The sequence below is a fragment of the Mytilus edulis genome, chromosome 3, assembly GCF_963676685.1.
Source record: "Mytilus edulis chromosome 3, xbMytEdul2.2, whole genome shotgun sequence".
In the NCBI taxonomy this organism is placed as follows: Eukaryota; Metazoa; Mollusca; class Bivalvia; order Mytilida; family Mytilidae; genus Mytilus; species Mytilus edulis.
In genome coordinates, this window is record NC_092346.1 from 91,511,555 (window position 1) to 91,538,229 (window position 26,675).

The 26,675-nt window shown below is 32.5% G+C and overlaps 1 protein-coding gene across 2 annotated transcripts; it reads right to left on the bottom strand.

The window, feature by feature from the left end:
- Positions 1–2,170: 2,170 nt before the first annotated feature.
- LOC139517753 (H/ACA ribonucleoprotein complex subunit DKC1-like) lies at positions 2,171–26,663 on the bottom strand. Of its 2 annotated transcripts, none has more exons than XM_071309134.1 (14): positions 26,549–26,663; positions 23,579–23,610; positions 17,068–17,154; positions 14,423–14,514; positions 9,030–9,279; positions 8,609–8,735; positions 8,195–8,325; positions 7,676–7,819; positions 7,117–7,237; positions 6,702–6,820; positions 6,050–6,150; positions 4,810–4,858; positions 4,201–4,353; positions 2,171–3,581 (listed from the first exon to the last, which is right to left on the bottom strand). In XM_071309134.1, exons 1-14 carry the CDS (start codon positions 26,562–26,564, stop codon positions 3,513–3,515), a joined length of 1,491 nt encoding a protein of 496 aa, XP_071165235.1. In that variant the 5' UTR covers positions 26,565–26,663; the 3' UTR covers positions 2,171–3,512. The 2 variants fall into 2 exon arrangements, with proteins under 2 accessions (XP_071165235.1, XP_071165234.1); XM_071309133.1 differs by having other exon boundaries at positions 4,792–4,858.
- Positions 26,664–26,675: the final 12 nt, after the last annotated feature.

Genomic DNA, 26,675 nt, shown 5'->3' on the forward strand with positions numbered 1-26,675 from the left:
TCATCATTTACAAATTACGGTCATCTTAATAGCAGTTACGGTCAGCCTTGTTATGAATCGCTGATTCTGTTACGGTCATCTCGATTGTGATTTACGGTCATCTAGGCGATTTTTTCAAATCGAATTTCCCGTTTCATGCACATTTCTCAGAAGTAATTAGTGATTTCCGAGTGATTCTTTTATAAATTTACATCGTTTCAATGTATGATTTGTAAAGAAAATGATATAGAAACACTTTAACAGACAATACAGAAACTGACCTAATTTTTCATCCGACATCTTGGGATGACCGTGAATGCAGTTACGGTCATCAGCTTTACCCCAGTGTTAATTCCTGTTGATAAATTTTGCCATAATAAACAATAATGAATTACTTCAGTTTACCAATACCACGGTTTCATATTAAGCATCAAGGTAGATAGTGACCATTTATGGGTCAGTAGTTGCAGAGAACACTTGAGATTTTGTTTGTTTGTAAAAGTTGATTCAAGACTAGAATGCTCCATTGGTCTTTGTGTCATCTGAACATTGGACCTTTTTTAGCATAGAAAGTTTGAGCTAAAATTGAGGACAATTATTAGAAGTGATTTGTAAATGGTCAAATCTGGATCGAGGTGGACAAATGTAAATATGTTACAACTATCTGTATACTACAGTAGTTTGAAACAAATCCTTGATTACAGAAAAATATTTTAGCTCTATTTTTCATTTATAGATCCTGCCATCAATCGCAGAACATTTCTGCTGTGTAAAAGTTGCTTTTCATCTACTATGATTTTGCCAAAAAGTAATGATTAAAGAGCAATAACTACCATAAGGACTGAGATTTGAGCTATGTTGACCATTATGCAGATCTTGTTTTCCTGATTATATTTAACGTTTATTTCTTTCTGTTCCTAAATTCACAAAGTATTATACACAACCATTTAAGGGCCAACTAGTGCTGTTAGAAATTGACTGATGCATTAACTCCTAACAGAAGTTGTCTTGTAAGTGGACTTTTTAAATCTCATCATTCTGAACTTTTATCAGATTTTCTCCATCTTTAGTGGCCCCCTTGCAATCCAACCTGCTTACGAGAGCCTGTTCTATGTTCACTTATTATTGCAATTTTTGAAGAATGTCAGGGGAAATCTATACAGATATATGTAGTTACCAGAATGCGAATTCTTATCAGTGAATAGTGACAGTCACTTTATTCTCCTTGCATTAGTTGCTGAATTGACAGTACTGTAATCAGCCTTCAATTCACGAGTCATATATATTGTTGAAGGGCTGTCAGTATGCCTTACAGCAATTTGAATGACATTGTTTTGTGTTATTTTGAATTTTGTACAACTATCATACAAGTGAGAGGTTTAACGAGCTATTCAACCAGGTTTAATCATCAATGTTCAACAGAAGAGAATGCCTGTTCCAAGGCAGGAAAAAGACAGTGGTGTTCAATTCACCTGACCTGTTCCAAGCTTTTGATTTTGACATTTGGTAAAGGACAATTTCCTTTTTAATTTTCCTTGGATCTTTTTAGACCATTTCATTAAAATGAATGTAAAAGGGTAGAAAGGGAAGTTTTATTTTTTAGGCATCCATCAGTAATGGTTGTATGAGTTCAGTAATTGTTGTATGTATAAGTTGTGTGTATTCTTATCGAAATTATAATGTAATGGCTTTCAAAATCTGTGAAGTATATATGTTACCTAAACCACCCTTTGTAGTTGTGGCAATACTTTGTATATCATAATTATAGACCAGCAACCATTAGCTGATTCTGGTTCAGAGCTCTGTTGATAATATGCAGAGATTGGAACTTGATCCATGAATACATAAATGCTTACTGAATGGCTGAATACCAGTTTGGATTTTTATAAGTTTGTTGGTAAAATATTTTTCTAGGTGTTTTAGTAAAGAAAATACAATTTTTGTTTGAACAATCTTTTAGTTTTCAGATCTGTTTATAACATTAAATAAATCTAAATTTATAATCAATAATAAATCACGTAAATGATTCCATTTTAATATATCACTTCTTGAGTTAATATGAGACTACTATAATTAGACAATTAAGCCATAGGAAGCTTTCATTGTATAGAATATTTCTCGTGTACATCTAATCCAAATCTTATTTCAAAAAAGCAATTTTTAAATCATTTTCATGAAAGGAAAACAACAATTCTAAAAGTCAATAAGATTTTATTTTCTGTTAAAACTAATAAAATGTTCAACATGAAAATATAACATATATCATGAACACATAAGACATTGAAATGGAATTTCATAACATCTGAAATGAAAGTTCCATCTCAATCAAGAAAGAGTTCTTTTTTTAAATCCTGTTATCAGCATTGTATCAGACTTTACTCATATTTACTAGAAATATTGTAAGCTTAACCAATAACTTTTTCTCCGATCATTAACTGAGGCAGCATTGCCTACTTAGTAGCAGTATATTCATCAAATGCCTTAACAAGCTATATGCATTAATATTAATGATCATGAACATTTTTTTCAAGACTTAAGTTTATAACTAATCTTTATTTTTGAATTTTATTAGAAATCAGTGTTAGGAATGCTGCTTTTTTGCAACTATGTAAAACCTTGCCATTTAATAACTGAAAACCGTTACATATTCAGCATTCATGGTCAAGTCAACTTTATAATGGTGAAGGTACAAGTTTCTAAATTAACAGGTCTATTTCTCAATAATCAAAACAGATCAAAAACAAGATTATAGCTGCCTAGAGACAACAAAATTCTATAAAATACATGTAACCATCACAAAAAAAAAGGTAATGGCTAGATATAAAAAAATGTTTCCTTTGAGCCAGAAAAACTAGACATTAAATTTTTAAACTTTTAGCAAAAAATAAAAGCTCTATTTTTATCAATTCTAATGAAACCTTCAAGGTGTTCACTGTGTCTCCCTTATATATTCAAAAAGATGGTAGAAATGTTCAAAATAAATCACTTATAAAAGCAATTGTTCAAATTCAGAATGTCTGAACCTGCATCCTAATAGTGCTTTGTTGTTTGTGTCATTGGGTTGCTGTCTTATGACATATGAAATACATCTCCTTCTAACCATAGTGGTTACATCAGTGGTACAAAAACTTAAAATCATTTAACAATGGACTAGAAATGAAAGTGAATGAACAAAATATGGTTTGAGAATACTAATGCATTATAAAACCCATGTAACTGTTGCATTTATTGATTTCTACTTCTTTGAATATTTCATTTTGTCAAACTTTTCTGTTCTTAATAAATTTCATAACAACATATCTAATAATGATATCAATATAATAGGTAAACACCAGCTTTCAAGATATTTAACTCATATCTACTGCCTAAAGCCATTACTGGTATTAATACTTTAGCACAAGTATGTATTCTTAACAAATCTGACAATATTTGTCAAGACAGTACTTTAGTAAATGATATTTTCTACATGACATAAGATGTGACAAGTCTTTTGAAGTGTCTTAATTCACTTTTTTTATGGTCTGTTTTATTCATCAATCGCTACTGTCTTCTTTCATTTTCTTATGTTTCTTTTTCTTCTTCTTTTTCTTTTCTGGAGAAACCTGCAAATAATGTTACATACATTATCATTAATCGTATTTCATTTAACTGGAATATTTCTATGTTCATATCTTGAGATTGCTTCACGACCTTAGAATATTGCTTCACGACCTTAGAATAATCTCATTAGAAAAGACAATTAAATAATAGTAGGCTTCCATGGGACACAACTGTTAAAATATTTACAAACTCATCTTAGACATTGCTGATAGGAACCTTGGATGAAAATTTAATAAAGATCGCCCAAAAAATGTAGGTCTTAGAGCACCTATACTGCAGGTTCCCTAATAATTAATGTTTCTAAGAGGCACCGGTTTTTCAAAAATTTGTAAAGTAAAAAAAGAACAGCCATCACTTTTGGATTATTATGCAAAACTCTCAAATAATATAAGGGCTATTCCAGAAAAAAATGTATGGGGGGGTTGGAAGGCAGTTTTTGGCAGCACCCGCCACCCAGACAAAATGGAGAATCATAGTGCATTATAGTGTGAAAATTTACTCTATACCCATCACCCATGTATCATTAATATGTGCCTTCCAACCCCCCAACCCCCCATACATTTTTTTTCTGGAATAGCCCTAACTGATTTATTTATACAGATAAATACATATATAACATACTTCTTCAGAACTCTCTTCCTCATCGTCTTTCTCCTCTTTCTTGTCTTTCTTTTTCTTCTTCTTCTTTTTCTTTTCTGAGTCACCACTAGGTGTCACTGGTGTGGCTGGAGCACTAGGTGTACTGTCATCTGAACTACTGTCTTCAAACTTTCTCTGAAATGTTAATATGAAAGTTAATAATGACTTGATTTAATAAAAAAAAGGCTGACTATATAATGGTTTGTGTGACAGTGATAAATGCAATTTATGGTGTTTCAACAGATACATCAACAAGACTCAATCAGTTGGCCCAATTTCCTAGAAATCTGCCTTTGATAAAGGTTGACTATCAAGCCAATTTTAATATTTTATAAAAGATAAGGAGTTATGGTATGATTGGTAACATGAGAAGTATTCAACGAGTCCTAAAGTTGTACATGTAAGGAACTTAACTTCTCACTACTAGAGAAAATTTCTTGTTTTTCTTTACAATTCACTATTAACTCTTAAAGCTAATATTTTCCAATTTCATAATCTGATAAAATATAGTTTTTCTACAATAATATTTTTAAGAATCTGTAGGTAAAGTAAAACTAGTGTAAAAATAAGTACTTTTAAACCATTAGATACCTTTCCTGGTGTAGCTGGTGCTTCTGTCTTCACTGGTACATGGTTAGAACTGTAAGTAAAATATTATAATGTTAACTTTACAAGCAAAAAGTCGCTTCTCTAATTTTTGTGCTATTTTCACATTTCCTGACCGGTGTGAGAAAAATATTTCTCCTCACTAGTGAAAAATCTGTTCTCGGCAAATGATTAGTCGAAATTTGATTATGACGTCTAAATGTTTTGTTTTCTTCTGAATTTTCCTATTGTGACGTCATCAAAAAAGGCGACCATGCCTGATGACGTCGCATATAAAGAACACAAGTTTCTGAAAATCTTTGAAAAAGAAGGATAAAAATCATCAGAGAAACAGATTCCGACACTATAACTCGATATTTCTCCACTCTCGACAGTTCAATTTTAATTATTTAAAAAGCTCGGCAAGCCTCGCGCTTTAAATAACTGTCTCGAGTGGTGAAATATCGTAATACAATTGTTACAGTGTAGGAATCTATATTTCTATCTAAATCTTAAACTTTGAGTTACCTTAATCTAAAATTTTTAACAAGCAATCATAATTTTTTTAAAATGTTCTTCTTAGTCATTATCAGAGTTCACAAAATCTGTGTTCCTCTGGTGGACCTTGCTGAAAATCAATCTGACCTATTATTTCTATTGCAAAAAAACAAAATTGTGTCCTTGATCCTTTGACAAATTTTGATGGTGAAAACCTTCAGACCACCCACCACTTTTCAAGAACTCTGCATTATCAAGACAAAATTTGTGATAGTAAGAGGTATTTAATGAGTAAGATATGGTAGAAACAAGAATGTGACCCCAGTACACTGATGCCCCATCTGCACTATCATTTTCTATGTTCAGTGGACCGTGAAAATGGGAGAAAATCTCTAATTTGGCATTAAAATTAGAAAGATCATATCATAGGGAACATGTGTACTAAGTTTCAAGTTGATGGACTCCAACTTCATCAAAAACTTCATCTACCAAAAATTTAACCTGAAGCGGGAAAAATTGATTCTGAACTGCAAACCATCCATGATGTAAAGTTAAATGCAATTTAATCCATAATGTTAATCAAACAGATAACATTTCTGTATTGCAATAAGTTTTGTGCAGCATCTTTACACGCAATGCTTTGTCTCCAAACATTGTACTACATCTGAAAAGAAAATGCTCTCTAAAAAATTGTTCAATACAGTGTATATCAAGTATACCCAAGAACATTATTATTACTCTTACTTACTTTAAACCTTCTGATTTGACCCATTCTGACGGAGTATTTTCATTTGGTTTTCCATGTTTTGTTAGCAATCCTTTCTTGATCATTTCTTTCTTCAAAGAAGCCTGAATGAGGAGATTTAATGATAAGTCTAGTCATTCTTATATAAAAAGATATATCAATAGTTAATACGATATAATTTGATGTGCATGTCTTGCTATATAAAATGATGCAAGTATTTTAGCATATAATATAAATCTGTTTTATTGGCAAAATAAAATACTAATTATCACGTCACCTAATTAATTATCTCAATTCAAGTGCTATAATGTTCATGTCCTTCGTCCAGTAACTGCGATAAAATAAAAGAGGAGATAGGGAGATAACTTACAAAAACTAGCTGCAACATATATTTTTAAGTCTGTGCGAAGTCAGCAATCATATGAGTATGTTCATACACCTTTTTCTTTAAGTACATGGTACAGACATCGCTGTCAGGGTTCATTTCAATTTTAGGTGACCCCAAGATTATATCTATTTTCACTCTGTTGATGGACTACAAGTCATAATTTCCTTAATGGAGGTGTAAGCCTTTTCTTTTATTTACATAAAAGTCATATATGCATAGCATCAAAAGGCAGCTAATTTACACAATATTTTGAGGGATTATTAATACCGTTGGTCCAAGTCCCCATTTCCTTGGGTATGTGTCTCTCTCCATAATAACTCGTTTGATCTTGGCTACTATACCGTGATCACAGGTAGCCATTACTGCTGTTGTCATCTGAGCTATTGCTGTAAGTAATAATTACATTTATTGTAAATAGCATAACAATGATTTATAATGCTTGTTTTTATTGGTAATGGTTTTTTTTTATATACTTTTTTTAAATATTAAGATTTATCAAGAAAAAATACCCAAATTCTGAAAGAAATGACTGAATAAATCTGTCTATTGAGCACTGGTTCCTAATTTTTTCAACTGGACATTAACAACTCAATCCCGGAGAGTGTACTAAAGCTCAAGTTTTATTTTGATCAATAACTACTTTTAGAAACCCTCCTTTTACCAGATATAATTATTTCTTTACCTAAAGCAACTGCCTCTCCTTTTGTTGTGACAATAACTATTTCCTGATTGACCTCGATACCATCTTCATACCGAAGAACCCCAGGTAACATTATCTTGGCACCATAACATACAGCGTTCACCTAAAATGGGGAAAAACAAGTTATGTCATTTTGCATTTAATTTGTATGATATAAACAAGTAACGAAAAAATCTGTACATTTGGAGTTTGTATGTATAAATGACGAATATTCTAGCCACATTGAATATAAGCCATTTACAAATAGGGAGTGCGCCCAATACATTAACAGATGTTAGTGAAAGAGTAAATGTTAATGCGATTTTGTCTTTATTCATTTCACATATTTATCGCCAAAAGATCTGCCAATGACTATATTTTTTGTATTGCACAATTTGAATATGAGAAACTGTTGTCATCATGGTTTTTAACCCATTACTAAAATCTTAAGTTTTCGGTCACCTTAAATCACTGTTAAGTGGGTAACAAATTTGTGTCACATCATAGTGAGGGACTTCTCATTAATTTATGTTATGGTGTTTAGGTTGAATGTATGACTTACTGCTGTATCTTTCATGATGACACGTTTATGACCAGTTAGTAGTGCCTCTAGTGGTTTAATTGCCCGCCTCAGGTAGGTTTCGTCTTTATGGTTGTCATATAACCACTGGGCATCCATCACATCATGCATGGTACACATTCCAACCTGTAAAGAAGTACAAGTTCTACTGCATTAAAACATAATCAAATAAATTGTCTAAGGATTATACTTTTTTATTTCTTAATTTGCTTATGGTATTTAAAGTTCTAGTTCAATTACTAGTTCAATTAAAGTTTGAAACTGCTGCAATTCACTACAGTATCAGATTTCTCGTCTTTTATTAAAGATACAGACTTCACACTTCCCCACAGGCCGCCCTGCAGTCCAGGCTTGTAATATTGCTTTCGGGCCTGTAAAAATCTACAAGCCACCAGAATGTAACAATTTTTCTCTCTCCAAAAGTTGAGCTCAATGTATGTATATTTAAAAGTTTATTTTTAAGACTGAAGATGACGTATACTGTAGTATTGATCAACTGACCTTTTCTGACTGAATACCAGATCTGACTCTACGAAGTTCCTGCATCTGTCCACCACAACCCAGGAAGAGACCAAGATGTACACACATTGTACGAATGTAGGTGCCTGCCTCACAGCTAACCCAGAATATACCTGAGTAAGATATGAATGCGCTCCATTTAATGTCACAGCACAAGCTGAATTCAATTCATGGTATAATCATGCTAATGTTGATCTCTTCTATTATGTTAAGAAAATCTTTGACTCTCAAACAAGACATTTTTTTCAGTATAATTTTTAATATCTGTGAATTTCCATCAAACTTAAATTGAATATTGAATTCATTAAATTCAAATAAATTGACCAATAGTATTGTTTGTTTCATAAATTACAAATAATTATTAAAGAAATCGATAATCCTGATAAACCTACTAACCCATTCCTCTTTCTCCATCGTATTCCCTCATCTTCACTTCATACACTGTTCTGATACGTAATTGTCTTTTTACAGCTGATATCAGTGGAGGTCTTTGAAACAAAGCACCAGTCAGTTTCTCTAATTTCTGTAAAATTTATACAATTTCATAAAAAAAAATGATGCATGTGGGATGTAAACCAATAGCACTTGTACAAAAAAGAACTGTGTAGGTCATGATGATTGTGTGATTGAATTTAAGTTAACAACAATTATATTCTCTCTGACATTAGTCAATTTTAATATACTTAATTTTGTTTCAAATATTGTATTTTTTTTGCAGAAGAAATCACCACTTCAGTTTAAAGAAATACTCACAATTATCAGCCTATTTATTGCAACAGGTACACAATATATACTTAACTAAAACTCTCTGACATACCTGACACACAAGTCGTTCATCCTCTATAGGACTGTGCAGTCTAAATATACACACGTACTCCTTTCCAGCTCCCTGCTGTGATTTGACCAATCGTGTGGCTCTTTCTATACATACAATCAGACATCCTGTAACCTTTGGATCTAATGTGCCACTGTGGCCTGTTTTCTCCACACGTAATATTCTCTTAATCCATGCCACGACTTCATGAGATGATGGATTGGCTGGTTTATCAAGATTTATATAACCACATCTGTAATATACAACAATGTATGTAGAATTTAGTAAAATTACTTCATAGATTTCTTATCTCTCCTTTTTATATTTTCACAAATGTATGTTGTACTATGTCATGTAAACTTTTAAGCTTAGGGTACCATCTCAATATCAAAATTTGATGTTTTATATACTAATTTGGCGCTTTCTCAGACGAGCATATTAGACTTCAGAGTATGTCAGAAATCAGGGTTCAAATTTGTAGTCATCACAGAAAGCTATTCCATCATTACTCAAACTGAATCAATAGAAAAATTATTCTGTCTGTAAACCTTAACCAGTAATTTTTCTCTAAAAAGTCGTCCTTTACAAGAAATTGATATGATTTATTTCTCTCAACTTACATCCCTAACATCTAAAGTTCTTGAAAAAATGAATAATGTTTCATGTTTTCAACTTTTTTTTAATGCAAAACAAAAACAAACTAATATGTTCTTTAAAAGCAAAATATTACAAATTATCGCAATTTTGTGCATTTTTCCTTTGATCTTTTTTGTGATAATTTTTCATATCATGCTACTCACTTGAGAAGGAAAATTATTGCTAGAAAAATAAGCAGGCACGTGGCGTTGCTAACGAAATTGACAACGTCGTCATAGGTAAAATAGCAATAAACAGATTATCATTGGTCATCGATTGCCTTTTTCGCTTTCGCCGTCCCGGCTCAAGCGAGAAAATCAATCTCATTGAGATTATCAATGATAATCTATAAGTATATCCAAGTAACCAGAATTTGCAGACCCCCCTTTTTCACCCTTAGCAAATGTGTGTACAAGTACTAGTGCACTTTAAATTGATGACTTAGAACAGTAGAATGAGTTGAAAACTAAACAACACAACTATGTGACAGGGACATAAAAAAGTGTCAAATTCTATAAACTATTTTAAGAATCACACATGAGCATGGTTTCATGACTGTTTTTCACGACTAAAATATCCTTTCAGAGAAAAATATTAGAGTGATTGACATTTTTAAAATCATTTTAGTTCATTATTTTTCCATCATCATGAAGGACATTCAGCAAAACTGTTTCATTGATATAAGAAAATGTTGTATGAGTGCCAATGAGACACCTCTCCATCCAAGTCACAATTTGTAAAAGTAAAAACCATTAAAGGTCAAAGTACTGTCTTCAACACATAACATACATAGAGATATAAGGCCAAAAAAACTAATGCATGCATTTCCACCAACCCTACCTATCTGAATATTTAGTGCCTACCGTAACCTTTCCACTAACTCTACCCATCTGAATATTTAGTGCCTACCCCAACCTATCTGAATATTTAGTGCCTATGCTTACACTTTTTATGCCATTTTGAAAACAAGCACGGTTAAAGTCAGACTGTCTCCTTAGTAGTAACCAGCTAAAAAACATTAGTAAAATATAATCATATTGCCTACCTTATTTTTTTACAGCACGTTAGCGGAAATCACAATTTTAAAATATTTTTTTTGCCTAATTACTGTGCCCAGAAGCGCATAGGATTATACAAATTGATCCTATTCTCTGTGCCTAACCACTTGACAAAAGTTTACAATCAGGACAAGATTTCACAAAAAATAAATTGTAATCCAAATTGTTTAAAGAGGGTGGTAAAGGGTTATTTTCGTGCACCGTTTTCGGCCTTTTTCTATCACGTGTTTTCGTGTTTTGGCGTTTTATTTCTCGTTTTCTCGTGTTTGGTTCGACGTGCGTGCTTCGTGTTTTCCCTTATTTATTTTCCGTGTTTCGTGTCGGTTCTCTTATTTTCTCGTGCATGTTTGTCCATCATTTCATAAAATAGTAAACCAGGACTAAATTCAAAGTCAGTCCCAAGACTGTTTTAAATTATGTGTTCTCAGGATATTAATCGCTATCGAATCACTATGAATATTTTTTTTTCAAATCAGATGCAACTTGCGGATGCTAAAAGGTGTCTACAGGGTAGTCATGCCCATTAATAATGACTGCCTGATCTCCAAGAACGACAGAGTAATAACTTCTAGTACTTTTTGCCTAATATTTGCAATTTTATTACTTCGTTTTTCCCGATTTTTATTTTCCGTGCTACGTTTTTTTATATTTTCATTTCACGTGTTTCCGTGTTCAGGACCCCCCTTTACCACCCTCTTTAAAAAAAGTCTTAATCAATTCAGTCTATTGGCAAGCATAATTTTATGTTTGTACATTGAAAGAGTGTATATCATATGAGTAAAACAGTGTTAATATCCTTTCAGAGAAAAATATTAGAGTGATTGACATTTTTAAAATCACATAAGTTCATTATTATTCCATCATCATGAAGGACATTCAACAGTTCTGTTTTAAACATTGATATATATATATATATATATAATAATTACTGTGCCAAAAATCACATAGAAATATACAAACTGGTCCTGTACGTAACCACCCGATAAAAATTTACCAAAAAATTGTGAGTAAAATTGTTCACAAGTCTTGAACAAATTAGTATACTTACAGTCAAAGTATTCTGTAAACAGGAAGTTGATGAACAATATTTTACAAATTGTGTGACAGGAAGCTTTCAAGATCTTATTACAAATTTCAGGAAGCTATCAGTTATTGTATTTGAGAAAAATATGACTTAAATTTCAAAAAGGCTATAATGTTTAGACTATACAAGTAGTCAGTAACTAGAAAATTTCATACAAATTTCAGGGATCTCCATGGATGAAAATTGAACCATGGAGGAACTTTCACCATTACAAACCGTGTCTACGCTGTACAGTGTAGCGCGATCGGAAGTATTTTATCCCTCCGTACAAGGAATGGTGAACATGCTAATTCATTGCTTATTTAAATTATATTTATTTGAATTTTCATTCTAGAATTAAAGTATCAATATGTTCATTTATTGCCGTTTTTAACCATTCAAATGCCAAGTCTTCATGGTCCCCCCCCCCTTAGTCGAGAATGACCAAAGCTGTCATGAAGGTCCCCATGTAGATTTCTTGTATTTTTGGTAATTGTTATGGGGGTTAAAAATCATATGATGTGGAGCTTATTTTTCGTGGACACTGTCAAATTCAGAACTCATTACCGGTATGGCTGATTTGCAGCAACAACAAAACGATTCGTACGGGTTATGTAAAAGGTTAAAGAGATTTGTAAAGCAAATGAAATGGTTTTTAATGACTTTATCTGACAAATTGATGCTGTGCAACATGCATCTTTCGAGTCTGAATAGAAACCGGAAACACGGATGTATCAATTTGATTGTAATATACGAAATGAATTCAGAATTACGATACGATATTTCTTTACAGGAAATATTTATAAGTTTTTACTTTTAAACTTTTAAAGTCATTCTAAATTATTGTTACAGCAGTACTCGAGTTATTTGTGATGCAATAATATTTACTGTTTTGCGTCTTATTTTGTACTTCTTAAAAAAGGGGGATGCTGATTGCGTAAGTCAAAATAAAGCACGTGTTCGACTTGTTAAACTATTTTCTTTGTAACTGGATTATTAATTTATTTATTTAATCTAAATTATCATAATCATTTGCTGAACTTAGTTGATTAATTCGACAAATGGATCGTCTATCCTCAGATAGTATTCTCCTGTCTGGTTTGTTGATCTACCTGTGCAAGCTCAGGTACAAGTGATTAGCGATCTTAATCCGGATATCCCTCAGGCGTTAGAACTGTGTTGGATTATAACATAAAAAGCCTAAGGGTTATGCAATTACATGCATTTGATTATAATTGATAAAAAAAATGGCGTCGGGCTACAAAAATGATGAAGTTTTGAACGATGGCGGAAGACAATTTAACGATGGCGCAAGATAATTTAACGATGGGGCGAGTCATTTGACGATGGCGCAAGACATTTGAACGATGGCGGGGCGCCATCGTTAAACAGGCCATGGAGATCCCTGAATTTATGAATTTTAGTTTCTAAGAAAAAGCAACAGAATTTCATGGGACAGACAGAGGTAAAACAGTAAACCCCACTTTTGGATTAGATGTATAAATACTATTTATTGCTTTTTTGTGCATTTTTCCTTTGAACCTTTTTTGTGATAATTTTTCATATCATGCTACTCGCATGAGATGGCAAGTTATCGCTAGAAACTAAGGAAGCACATGGCGTTTGTAATGAAATTGACAACGTTGTCATAGGTAAAATAGTGATAAACATATAATCATTGGTCATTTTACCTCAATTGCTTTTCTCACTCTCCCATCCCAGCGCAAGCGAGAAAACCAATCTTGTTGAGATGATCAACAATAATCTATAAGTACAGTCTCATTGCTTAACCTACACCTTCTTCATTTTAAACCGAATGACTGAAGTACTATGTGAGAGGGGCATTAAACAATGTCAAAGATCAAGGTAATTCTCTTCACTATATTTTGGAATAACGTATGAGCATGGCTTCAATTATTCTTGCATGTGTAACCGGAGAGCACGTATTTCTTTACAAAATTGCTTGTCTCCACCGGGACTCGAACCCGGGACCTCTGTGTTACAAGGCAGCGCGTATACCGACTGAGCTAAAGAAGTACTTCCTTAGCTCAACCGCTTACGGCTGACTAAGTATCTACCAAATGTTCTAAGGGAAGCAATCCCGTCACACTTCCCCCACCTCAAGAGTCATCAAACCATTATGACTCTCACACAAACATACCCTAGCTAGAATTCCTCTCTAACTACCGTGGGTTATTTAGTTGGGCGCCAATGTAACCGGAGAGCACGTATTTCTTTACAAAATTGCTTGTCTCCACCGGGACTCGAACCCGGGACCTCTGTGTTACAAGGCAGCGCGTATACCGACTGAGCTAAAGAAGTACTTCCTTAGCTCAACCGCTTACGGCTGACTAAGTATCTACCAAATGTTCTAAGGGAAGCAATCCCGTCACACTTGTTCATAGGGAAAGCGACATATGGGGTGCAAACATCATGTGACTGAAACAGTATAAATATCCTTTCAGAGAAAAATATTAGAGTGGTTGACATTTTTAAAATCACATAAGTTCATTATTTTTTCATCATCATGAAGGATATTCAACAAAACTGGTTTCATACAAGAAGTGAACTGATTGTGCGGCATGATACCGCTGTAGTTTCACTATCATGACAGACAGTTTTAACATTGCACGACTTACTTGATATATTCTTCTAATGGTCTTTTCAGAGGAGAACTACCAGATGGTATTGGTGTGTAGTGGGCTGTCCTTATATTCAACTTGTCAAAATTCTACAAATTTACAATCATAATTAACTTGAACATCTAATTGCAGAACTTTTTGAAATAAAAGCGGAATCATACTTGATTCAATATCGGTATTGTACAAAACTTAAAACATATCATATCACTTTTGTTCAATATTAAGTATTTCTTTGTGTAATGCATAACATAATTCATATTAGAATGCTGCTTATTTAAATAACATGGTCTTGAAATGTTTAAGCTTCTGATTTTGCCAATTGATCAGGGTCTTTCCATTTTAAATTTTCCTTGGAATTAGGTATTTTTGTTTTTTTCTACTTTTCAATATTATAGACCAGTGTTCTCCCCAGAAATTTTGGATAGCATCACATTTTGCGTAAAAAAAATAACTGTATTTTTTTTTAATGTCGTTTGTCGCATCGCGTTGATACTCTATTTCCTTTATATGTTTTAGTTTAGATTGTTCAATTCATAACTGAGAATACAATTAAACTATAACCACAAAAACAGTTGTTTCAGTTTATGTTTTCTTTATTCATTTATAGTTAGTTACAGAATTATTTTTTTCCTCTTGTGCCAAATAAAAATAAATATGTGGTTTCAATTACCCAACAATAAGTCAAATGAATGAATGGTTCATTATAGATCAACCTGTTTATATACAAAACTAAATATCTAGTACACAAAATTAACTATTTTTTATATTATCTATAATACTAAAATTACGAGGTCCAATTTGTCAGCTGTCATCACGTAAAAACGACGAATCACAGAATTCAACTTTATATATAACTAATATAGTACAAAGGTGTAGATTAAAAATTACACCACTTCAGGCCCTTTTATTTTCCACTGAATTAATATTAACAATAATTAAGAAGTTCCAGGTGGAGTCCGCTACTGATACCAATAGTATATTCACCTGTTACCTATTACCTTATCTGTACGTTCCGCATGTGACAGGCGCACCACCAAACGTTGTATTCAGGATTAATATGCTATATACACGGGTCATAATCACAGGGTTGACACTACTAAATTGTCAAATTGTTACCTATTGTAGTATTTTAATCAGTTAGACTTTCTAAGATAACAATACGAATACTAAAAATCTGGACTAAAAATAAGGCGTATAGGTACAGTTTTCAATTTGTTAGTGGGCATGACGTAAAACAGCGAAGCAAAGAATTCGACTTTATTTATAACTTATATAGGACAATGCTGTTGATTAAAAAATACTCCATTCCAGGACCTTTTGTTTTCCAAATAATTAATATTATTGTTTCATCAGTTCGACGGGTTCAAACAGAAAGACTTGAAAGCAGAGAAAAACTGTGTATCTTATAATCGGCATGACTTTATCAGATGACAATACTAATACTAAAATAACGCTTGCGTATAGTTACTTTAATTCAGTCACGGACCCGTGATATCACGAGTGTGTTCTAGTATCAAGTAAAGATAAAGTACAAAATGTAGCAAAAGTAGCAAAAAAAAAATCAATTTAAAAACTTTTTTTATCATGTTTATGAAATTCATCGTTTCATGGCACTCAATGAATTAGTCCCAGTTGTTTCTTATCTTTACATCAAAATGATATGTATTTTTAACAAAGTTATCTAACAAATAGTCTGTTAATGCGTAGTTTTCTCTCTTGGTATATTTTTTCTGTCTACTGTCCATCTGTTGTCATTATCGTGAAAATGCGGATTTTTGTCATATCTGGTCCGGTTCCGATCCGCAGTTTACACAAAAATGTGCAATGGCGGCCGTAGAAAAATTTACGAAAATGAGTCCGTGAATAAACATTGTTTGACAAAAGATTGTGCATGAATAAGATGCTTTTAATGCATTATATGGATTAAACAAACTTAATCCAATTATGATAACTTTTTAAAGAAGTATTAAACTTAGTTTAGCTCTGAACCAAAATTCTCGCTCTCGTATTACTGGAAGAGAAAGAAAGTAATTTTTGGAGAGATGCACAAATAAACGATCTTTTTAAAAAAAATCAAAAAAAAAATCGTTTCAATCTTTGAAATTTCGTAATACAAAACGTAGATTTCGAATTGTTTTGTGATTGCATTTTTCCATGTCGAAATTGGTGATAGCAGACATGTGGTATTAGTCATGTCACAAGTGTCAGCTTGGGATATTCGCATCAAAACAGTTATCACCCTGAGGGCAATTAACACCTAGCTATTTAATCTCTGAATTGCCTTTACTGTCCGACTTAAAGGGATTACAATTAAAGGCGATATAATTTTTATGACCATAATCGATAATAGATGAAAGTTCAAAATTGAGGACAAGTAAAATAGTATCTTCAAAATAATTATAGCGTCGTGGGAATTATTATAGCATCACGGTGAAAAAACATAGCGTCGCGGTACCGCGACGCTAAAACGGCCTGGGGAGAACACTGTAGTTGCATTAAACTGTAACTTTTAGTATTGTTTCAAAGGTGTTTTTGCAGGCAGAAAATTTAGCAGCAATCAAAAATATAAAACCAATCATTTGACAAAAATGAGTTTCCATGTACGTACTGACTGATTTAAACTGAGATGTGTAAATAATCACCTTGAGTAATAATGGCCATTGTGATGTGTCTAACTTTTCTACTTTATCTGATGGTTTCAGCAAAAAGTGCTCAGAATGCTGTATATCCTACAAAGAAAAAGAAAAATGAGCACATAGTCATTTCATATTTGAATACAACAAAATATTCAGTTCAGCAGCTTTACTATCGGATTGTGTACCTGATGTGTTAATTTCATTTTACTGTTTTTGGCCATATTTTGATTAAAGGGTAAAACTAGAGGCTCTCAAGAGCCTGTGTCGCTCACCTGTTACTGTATTTACTGATGTCAATCATCTTGGTTGGTAGGTGGGGTCATTTGACACTTTTTTTAAATAGATACCCTAGTAATGATTGTGGCCAAGTTTGGCTAAATTTGGCCCATAGTTTTAGATAAGAAGATTTTTGTACAAGTTACAACCAGGTGCTCCGCAGGGCGCAGCTTTATACGACCGCAGAGGTCGAACCCTGAACAGTTGGGGTAAGTATGGACAAAACATTCAAGCATGATACAGCTCTGAATTTGGATTGTGATCAAATTTTTGACATTACATGGGTTTTTTTTACACAAAACAAATGCCAAGATTTTACAAATCAATTAAAGATTTCTTCTTCAAACTTTTTAAATCTAAAATTAAATAGTTGACACAGCATAGGTTTCTGACACAGAATGAATGTGGTCTAATGAACTTAAAAGGTTTTTTTTGCCTTTGAGCAAATCACTATGCTGTTGAATATTAATCCTCTCAAAAAAATGTTTGAAGAAATTTTCTTTTTATTTATGAAATCTGAAATGAGAAAAATTTAACCCCCCCCCCCCTTTTTTTTCACATCCCCGTTTCCCTTTTTCAAAACTGATATCAATTCAAATTTCTAATGGAGTTTGCAACAATAACTACTCATTTAAATACATCATAAAATATTAAGATGTAAAAAAACTGCTTGTTATCACTGAATGGTAAAAATTATTTAAATTTATCAGTTGGTAGTAAAAAGTGTATATACATTGTATATTGTATATAACAAAGATTTAAGTTGATTCTGGACAAAGAAAGATAACTCCAATTAAAAAAAAATTCTTGCTATTGCACAAATAGGATATTTCTTGCTTACTATTCTGGACAAAGAAAGATAACTCTAATTAAAAAAAAATTTGCTATTTCACAATATTGTGCAATTAGATATTTCTTGCCATTGCACAATACTGTGCAATTGAAAAGACTTGCTATTGCACAATACTTAATATAATAATTTTAGATCCTGATTTGGACCAACTTGAAAACTGGGCCCATAATCAAAAATCTAAGTACATGTTTAGATTCAGCATATCAAAGAGGCCCAAGAATTCAATTTTTGTTAAAATCAAACTTAGTTTAATTTTGGACCCTTTGGACTTTAATGTAGAATTTGAAATTTGAAAACAGGACCAAAAATGAAGAATCTACATACACAGTTAGATTTGGCATATCAAAGAACCCCAAGGATTCAATTTTTGATGAAATCAAACAAAGTTTAATTTTGGACCCTTTGGACCTTAATGTAGACCAATTTGAAAACTGGACCAAAAAAACTTCAATAATCAAGAATCTAAGTACATTTTTAGATTCAACATATCAAAGAACCCAACCGATTCATTTTTTGTCAAAATCAAACTAATCAAACTAAGTTTAATTTTGGACCCTTTGGACCTTAATGTAGACCAATTTGAAAACGGGACCAAAAGTTGAGAATCTACATATACAGTTAGATTCGACATATCAAAGAACCCCAATTATTCAATTTTGATGAAATCAAACAAAGTTTAATTTTGGACCCTTTGGGCCCCTTTTTCCTAAACTGTTGGGACCAAAACTCCCAAAATCAATACCAACCTTCCTTTTATGGTCATAAGCCTTGTGTTTAAATTTCATAGATTTGTATTTACTTATACTAACATTATAGTGCGAAAACCAAGAAAAATGCTTATTTGGGTCCCTTTTTGGCCCCTAATTCCTAATCTGTTGGGTCCTAAACTCCCAAAATAAATACCAACCTTCCTTTTGTGGTCATAAACATTGTGTTTAAATTTCATAGATTTCCATTTACTTAACCTAAGGTTATTGTGCAAAAACCAAGAAAAATGCTTATTTGGGCCCTTTATTGGCCCCTTATTCCTAAACTATTGAAACCAAAACTCCCAAAATCAATCCCAATCTTTCTTTTGTGGTCATAAACCTTGTGTCAAAATTTCATAGATTTCTATTAACTTAAACTAAAGTTATGGTGCGAAAACCAAGAAAATGCTTATTTGGGCCCTTTTTGGCCCCTTATTCCTAAAATGTTGGGACCAAAACTCCCAAAATCAATACCAACCTTCCTTTTATGGTCATAAACCTTGTGTTAAAATTTCATAGATTTCTTTTCACTTTTACTAAAGTTAGAGTGCGAAAACTAAAAGTATTCCGACGCCGGACGACGACGACGACGCAGACGCCAACGTGATAGCAATATACGACGAAAATTTTTTCAAAATTTGCGGTCGTATAAAAATGACGAAAAGTTGTTCAATATTGACTATAAAGGGCAATAACTCCTTAAGGGGTCCTCTTACAATTTTGATCATGTTGACTTATTTGTAGATCTTACTTTGCTGAACATTATTGCTGTTTACAGTTTATCTCTATCTATAATAGTATACAAGATAATAACCAACCAGATGCTTCGCAGGGCGTAGCTTTATACGACCGCAGAGGTTGAACCCTGAACGGTTGGGGCAAGTATGGACACAACATTCAAGCTGGATTCAGCTCTAAATTTGGATTGTGATTAAATAGTTGACACAGCATAGGTTTCTGACACAGAATGAATGTGTTCTAATGAACTTAAAATTTTTGTTTTCTCTTAGAGCAATTCACTATGCTGTTGAATATTAATCCTCTCAAAAAAATGTTTGAAGAAATGTTCTTTTTTATTTATGAAATTTCAAATGAGAAAAATTGAACCCAATTTTTTTAATCACATCCCCCTTTCCCTTATTCCAAAACTAATCTCAATTAAAATTTCTAATGGAGTTTGCAACAATAACTACTCATTTAAATACATCATAAAATATTAAGATGTAAAAAAACTGCTTGTTATCACTGAATGGTAAAGATTATTTTAATTTATCAGTTGGTAGTAAAAAGTGAATATACATTGTATATTGTATATAACAAAGATTTAAGTTGATTCTGGACAAAGAAAGATAACTACAATTAAAAAAAAGTCTTGCTATTGCACAATATTTTGCAATTAGATATTTCTTGCTTACTATTTTGGACAAAGAAAGATAACTCTAATTAAAAAAAAAATTTGCTATTTCACAATATTGTGCAATTGAAAAGACTTGCTATTGCACAATACTTAATATAATAATTTTAGATCCTGATTTGGACCAACTTGAAAACTGGGCCCATAATAAAAAAATCTAAGTACATTTTTGGATTCAACATATCAAAGAACCCCAAGATTTCAATTTTTGTTAAAATCAGACTAAGTTTAATTTTGGACCCTTTGGACTTTAGTGTAGACCAATTTGAAAACAGGACCAAAAATGAAGAATCTACATACACAGTTAGATTTGGTATATCAAAGAACCCCATTTATTCAATTTTTGATGAAATCAAACAAAGTTTAATTTTGGACCCCGATTTGGACCAACTTGAAAACTGGGCCAATAATCAAGAATCTAAGTACATTTTTAGATTCAGCATATCAAAGAACCTAACTGATTCATTTTTTGTCAAAATCAAACTAAGTTTAATTTTGGACCCTTTGGACCTTAATGTAGACCAATTTGGAAACGGGACCAAAAGTTAAGAATCTACATACACAGTCATGACAGTTAGATTCGGCATATCAAAGAACCCCAATTATTCAATTTTGATGAAATCAAACAAAGTTTAATTTTGGACCATTTGGGCCCCTTTTTCCTAAACTGTTGGGACCAAAACTCCCAAAATCAATACCAACCTTCCTTTTATGGTCATAAGCCTTGTGTTTAAATTTCATAGATTTGTATTTACTTATACTAACATTATAGTGCGAAAACCAAGAAAAATGCTTATTTGGGTCCCTTTTTGGCCCCTAATTCCTAATCTGTTGGGTCCTAAACTCCCAAAATAAATACCAACCTTCCTTTTGTGGTCATAAACATTGTGTTTAAATTTCATTGATTTCTATTTACTTAAACTAAAGTTATTGTGCGAAAACCAAGAATAATGCTTATTTGGGCCCTTTTTTGGCCCCTAATTCCTAAACTGTTGAAACCAAAACTCCCAAAATCAATCCCAACCGTTCTTTTGTGGTCATAAACCTTGTGTCAAAATTTCATAGATTTCTATTAACTTAAACTAAAGTTATATTGCGAAAACCAAGAAAATGCTTATTTGGGCCCTTTTTGGCCCCTAATTCCTAAAATGTTGGGACCAAAACTCCCAAAATCAATACCAACCTTCCTTTTGTGGTCATAAACCTTGTGTTAAAATTTCATAGATTTCCATTCACTTTTACTAAAGTTAGAGTGCGAAAACTAAAAGTATTCGGACGACGACGACGACGCCAACGTGATAGCAATATACGACGAAAAATTTTTCAAATTTTGCGGTCGTATAAAAACTGCAAAATTTCCTTAAAATTATCAATTTTAGGGCAGCAACCCAACATCAAGTTGTCCGATTCATCTGAAAATTTGTGAGGGAATAGATCTTATTCTGGTGGACATTAAAATCTTGAGAGATTTGCCCTAAATGTCTTAGTTTCATAGATATGTTCCAGACCGTATGAGTATTTGGACCGTACGCGTACGGTCTGGACCGTATGCGTATATTTTCAAAATACGCATACGGTCGGACCGTACGCGTACGGTCTGACTAATATTAAGAAGTTGGTCACGTTTATCAGATACAAATGTATATAACAGATCAACATAGCTTACATCTCAAATTAATGTAAAAAGTTCAATAGTAATTGAAATAAAACAAAATAATGTTATAACTATTTAAAAAAAATCACGTTTATTTAATCTGTTAATCTCCTGTATTTAGCATGTCAGTACTGTAATTCATATATTGAAGCCAAGTATGCTAATTAAAATTGAAGTTATCGGAAGTAAACTTAAAGTGGGAGGACAATCGTTTTAGAATATTAAGGAACTTTACAAAAAAAATGCAAAGCAACGTGCATGATCAAATTATGTTACTGTAAAAAAAAATATGACGTTCTTTGTGGAAGTCAGTGTCACCTTGAGTACCAAAATAGGAATCACGGATATAAAAATAAACGCATATTTAATTTCAATTGTTCGCTTAATCATTTCATCCATATACATGTAATAAAATCAATTTGTATAACTAAAAATAATGATTTTGATAAATATTTGTTTAAATTTAACCAATATGATCCCAAAACATCAGCTGGACCGTACGCGTATACTCATACGGTCCGACCGTACGCGTATGGTCGGACCGTACGAGTATACGTATACGGTCCGGACCGTACGCGTACGGTCCAAATACTCATATGGTCTGGAACAGATATAAATAAAAAACTGCATTTTACCACTATGTTCTAATTTTAGCCATGTCAGCCATTTTGTTTGGAAGGCGAGGTCATCGGACACGTTTTTTAAACTATATACCACAATGATAATTGTGGCCAAGTTTGGTTAAATTTGGCCATGTAGTTTCAGAGAAGAAGATTTTTGTACAAGTTACAAAAAATGACGAAAAGTTGTTAAAAATTGACTATAAAGGGCAAAAACTCCTTAAGGGAATGACTGACAATTTTGATCTTGCTGACTTATTTGTAGGTCTTAATTTGCTGAACATTATTGCTGTTTACAGTTTATCTCTATCTATAATAGTATTCAAGAAAATAACCAAAAACTGCAAAATTTCCTTAAAATAACCAATTCAGGGGCAGCAACCCAACAACAGGTTATCCGATTCGTCTGAAAATTTCGGGGAAGATAGATCTTGACCTGATCAACAATTTAACCCCTTGTCAGATTTGCTCTATATGCTTTGGTTTTTGAGTTATAAGCCAAAAACTGCATTTTACCCCCATGTTCTATTTTTAGCCGTGGCGGACATCTTGGTTGGTTGGCAGGGTCACGCTACACATTTTTAAAACTAGATACCCCAATGATGATTGTGGCCAAGTTTGGTTAAATTTGGCCCAGTAGTTTCAGAGGAGAAGATTTTTGTAAAAGTTTACGGACGACGGACGCCAAGTGATGAGAAAAGCTCACTTGACCTTTCAGGTCAGGTGAGCTAAAAATATGTGTGTGTTGGACAACTCTTACGATTCTTGTTCTTTCCAAAGGGTTTTGCAAGTTAAATTAGTGGATATTGAAAAAATTGTTCAAACCATAGTTGCTGTGAAGTTAATTGGGCTAAAACTAACGCTAATGAAATTCTAAGTTAGACCAAGGCCAGGAGACAACTGGTGTACATTGAAGTATAAAAATTCAATCCAAATTTGAATATCACTTACTGCTATACTTTCTTGTTTCTTCTTTTTCTTAGCTGAAAACAAAAAAGAATAACAAAATTAAGGGATTAAAACAAAGTTCAGATAACCTTGGATTAGGTTCCTTCTAACATGTGGTGTCTGTGTAATCAACATGTAAAAAGTATTGTGCAAGCAAAATATATTTTTTACTTTTCAAAAGTGAAGGATTTAGCTATTTAATTTCAAAAAGTAAGTCATGGTAATTTTGGCTGGAATTGTATCTTCAAGAAGCAAACAAACATTTTTTGATATACATGTGTATCCTGTAGTTCAGTACCGTAGGTACTCGCTTATAAGTCGGAAGTTTGGGAGTAAAATTCAGAATCCAGAGAGGGGTACCGACTTATAAGCGAGATCCAGCGACCAGAGAAAAAATCCAAGCTCGAGAAAAGTGGTCAGGAGTGAATTTCCTGGTCAAAACTACGTCATTGATTGCCAAACCTACATAAATCCCTAAATTAAAAGTTTTTGTTGAAAATAAATGACTACAATACTATCTTTGTGTTTTATTTGTTCTCTGTTAACCGTTTTCTGTCAATTTGTGTTGAATTTTCGACTGTTTCCGGTTTGTGTATTGATTTTTATGGTCAAATGGTTTGTGCATAAACCCAAAAGAAAGCCAAGAACCAAAAATGAAAACGAGATAACAATGTACCAACTATGTAAAAGGATGTATTCAGCGGAGTTATTGTGTCATTATTGTGATATCATGATATCAATTTAATACTTATAAATCATACAATAATAAAAAATAATTTTAAGATTCATTCCCAAGATCAAAATATTATTCATTAAAATGTCACAGGTAAACACAAAGATTACAAAATTGATTGGCAAGCCAATATAATCCATTGATAACCCCTAATTAAGAGACAAAGAGTTGTATTCACTAAAGGTGTGAAAAATATCAGTGATAGGTGAACAGATGACACTAATGAGTTGGGATTTATTTTAATATAAAGTTGATTAGCTTCACTTAATTTTTTTTAATCCTTTAATCATCACAATATAATAAGAATTATGAAGTGTACATGCTCCTTTAACACTGAGTTATGTGTGCTGTGAAAAATATTGATTTACTTTAAATTTTTTCAGGTTCATATTGGTTTATGCTCGCTTTTCTCAAACAATAGGTTGTTAGTCATACCCTACAAAATCATTGATGCATTACGTAAACAACACATGGCTAATCTGTAATCAAACAGTGAACAAAACAACAGGAATAAATAAATCTTTATTATTAACAGCTATATAAATTATCATAATCAACATCAACTAAATCCAAACCAAACAAACATTCATGCAGAAAATGAATATAATTCCTGGATTTGCATTGGTTTTACCGGCGTTCAGTAACTGTCAACTGCAAAAAAAATGTCCAAATTTTGTCCGACTTATACGAGGGTCAAGACTAAATCCTCAGAATTTGGAGCTGAAAAGGGCATCCGACTTATAGTCGGATCGACTAATAGGCGAGTATCTACGGTAACTAAACTTCTTTACTTCCAGAAATATTTTGTTTGCTAGAATATTTCAACTTTGAAGAAAACATTCCCTTACGTTCAGTCTTAATGAAATTTAAAACACTATGGAAAGCCAGAAGAACAAAAATCAATTGTCTTAATTCTTTCATCGATTTAAATAATTTATTGTGTAAATGTAATATTATGCTTTATATTTGTCTATTGTCTATTTATATTGTGTGTATGCAATAAGCTGTACTTGCTTACAGAAATTAAGTATTATCATGACAAACTCAGACCAAGTATATATGTATTTTCACATTAGACATTAATTTATTATACCAATCATGGGCTCTTGTCACTTGTACATTATGACAAAAAATGACAAACATGCCAGTGATTTTGCTAGTGCTCGTTATTTATGAAAATATTTTTGGAGTATTCTTATAAGTTGTAGCTGAAGAACCGTAGCTCATAGGTCCTCATGTTATTTTTGACTTTTTGTGGACCGTAGAGCTAAAAAAAATTTCTATTTCAAAATGTTCGGAATTGCGACCCAGGTTCAGGTCGCACTTATTTCCCTCAAAAAATTGTTTATAATCCATGCAAAGCTCGTCAATGAATATAGTTCGTTTCATAGACATTTTTCTAGGACATGACGTACCTATTTATGTTTGAATATTCATTTCTTAACACTATCTAATTTATCCTATTTGTATACATTCTCGCCTATTATATTCATTGACAAGCTTTGCATGGATTATAAACAATATTTTTTGGGGAAATAAGTGCGACCTGGACCTGGGTCGCAATTCCTAACATTTTGAAATAGGAAAAATCGGTAGCTCTATGGTCTGCAAAAAGTCAAATAATAACATAAGGACCTATGAGCTTCAGTTCCGCAGCTATATTAGTTGGTGCAATTGGATTCTGTCCAACTTGTCGGCATAAGACAAGTCAATTATTATTGGACTAGGCAAAATTTCCTTTCGATGTCAAGCTAAATATTTAAAGGCTTCGCCTTAATGATAAAGTAGGAAGACAACATCAAAACAATAGAATAAAATAGCATTACAATTACACAAGAGCTGATACATACAATACAATACAATATTATTATGATAAATAAACTGGCAAAACAATCACTGAATCAGCTGTGTAAAACACAATTTTCAAGCATAAGACATATCAATAGAAAAATGACAATAGCCAGTATTTGATTATCAAAGTAATGACATCAATGTACTTTAACAAATAAATGCAATTAAGCGATTTAAAAAAAAAAAAAATTTGGCACACCACGTGTTCAGGTGTTAGGCATGTAGTTGTGTCCCACTGTTGTTTGTGTTTAAAATGTATTCTGCCAAATATGCAACAGTGCAACGTTAGTATTATGTTTCAATAAGCAAAAACATGATTGACAAATGCTGACAAGGGCATCATCATATTCCTGTGAGATGTAATTAGAAAAAATACAAATTCAAAATACCGCTTGTGTCGGCCATGGTCTGTTTTCAACACGTGTTTGTAATTGTATTTAACGAAAAGTCAAGAGAACAGAGAAGATTATGTAAAGTCAAGAGAACTCCGATGACACAATCTAAGTTAGTTAAGCG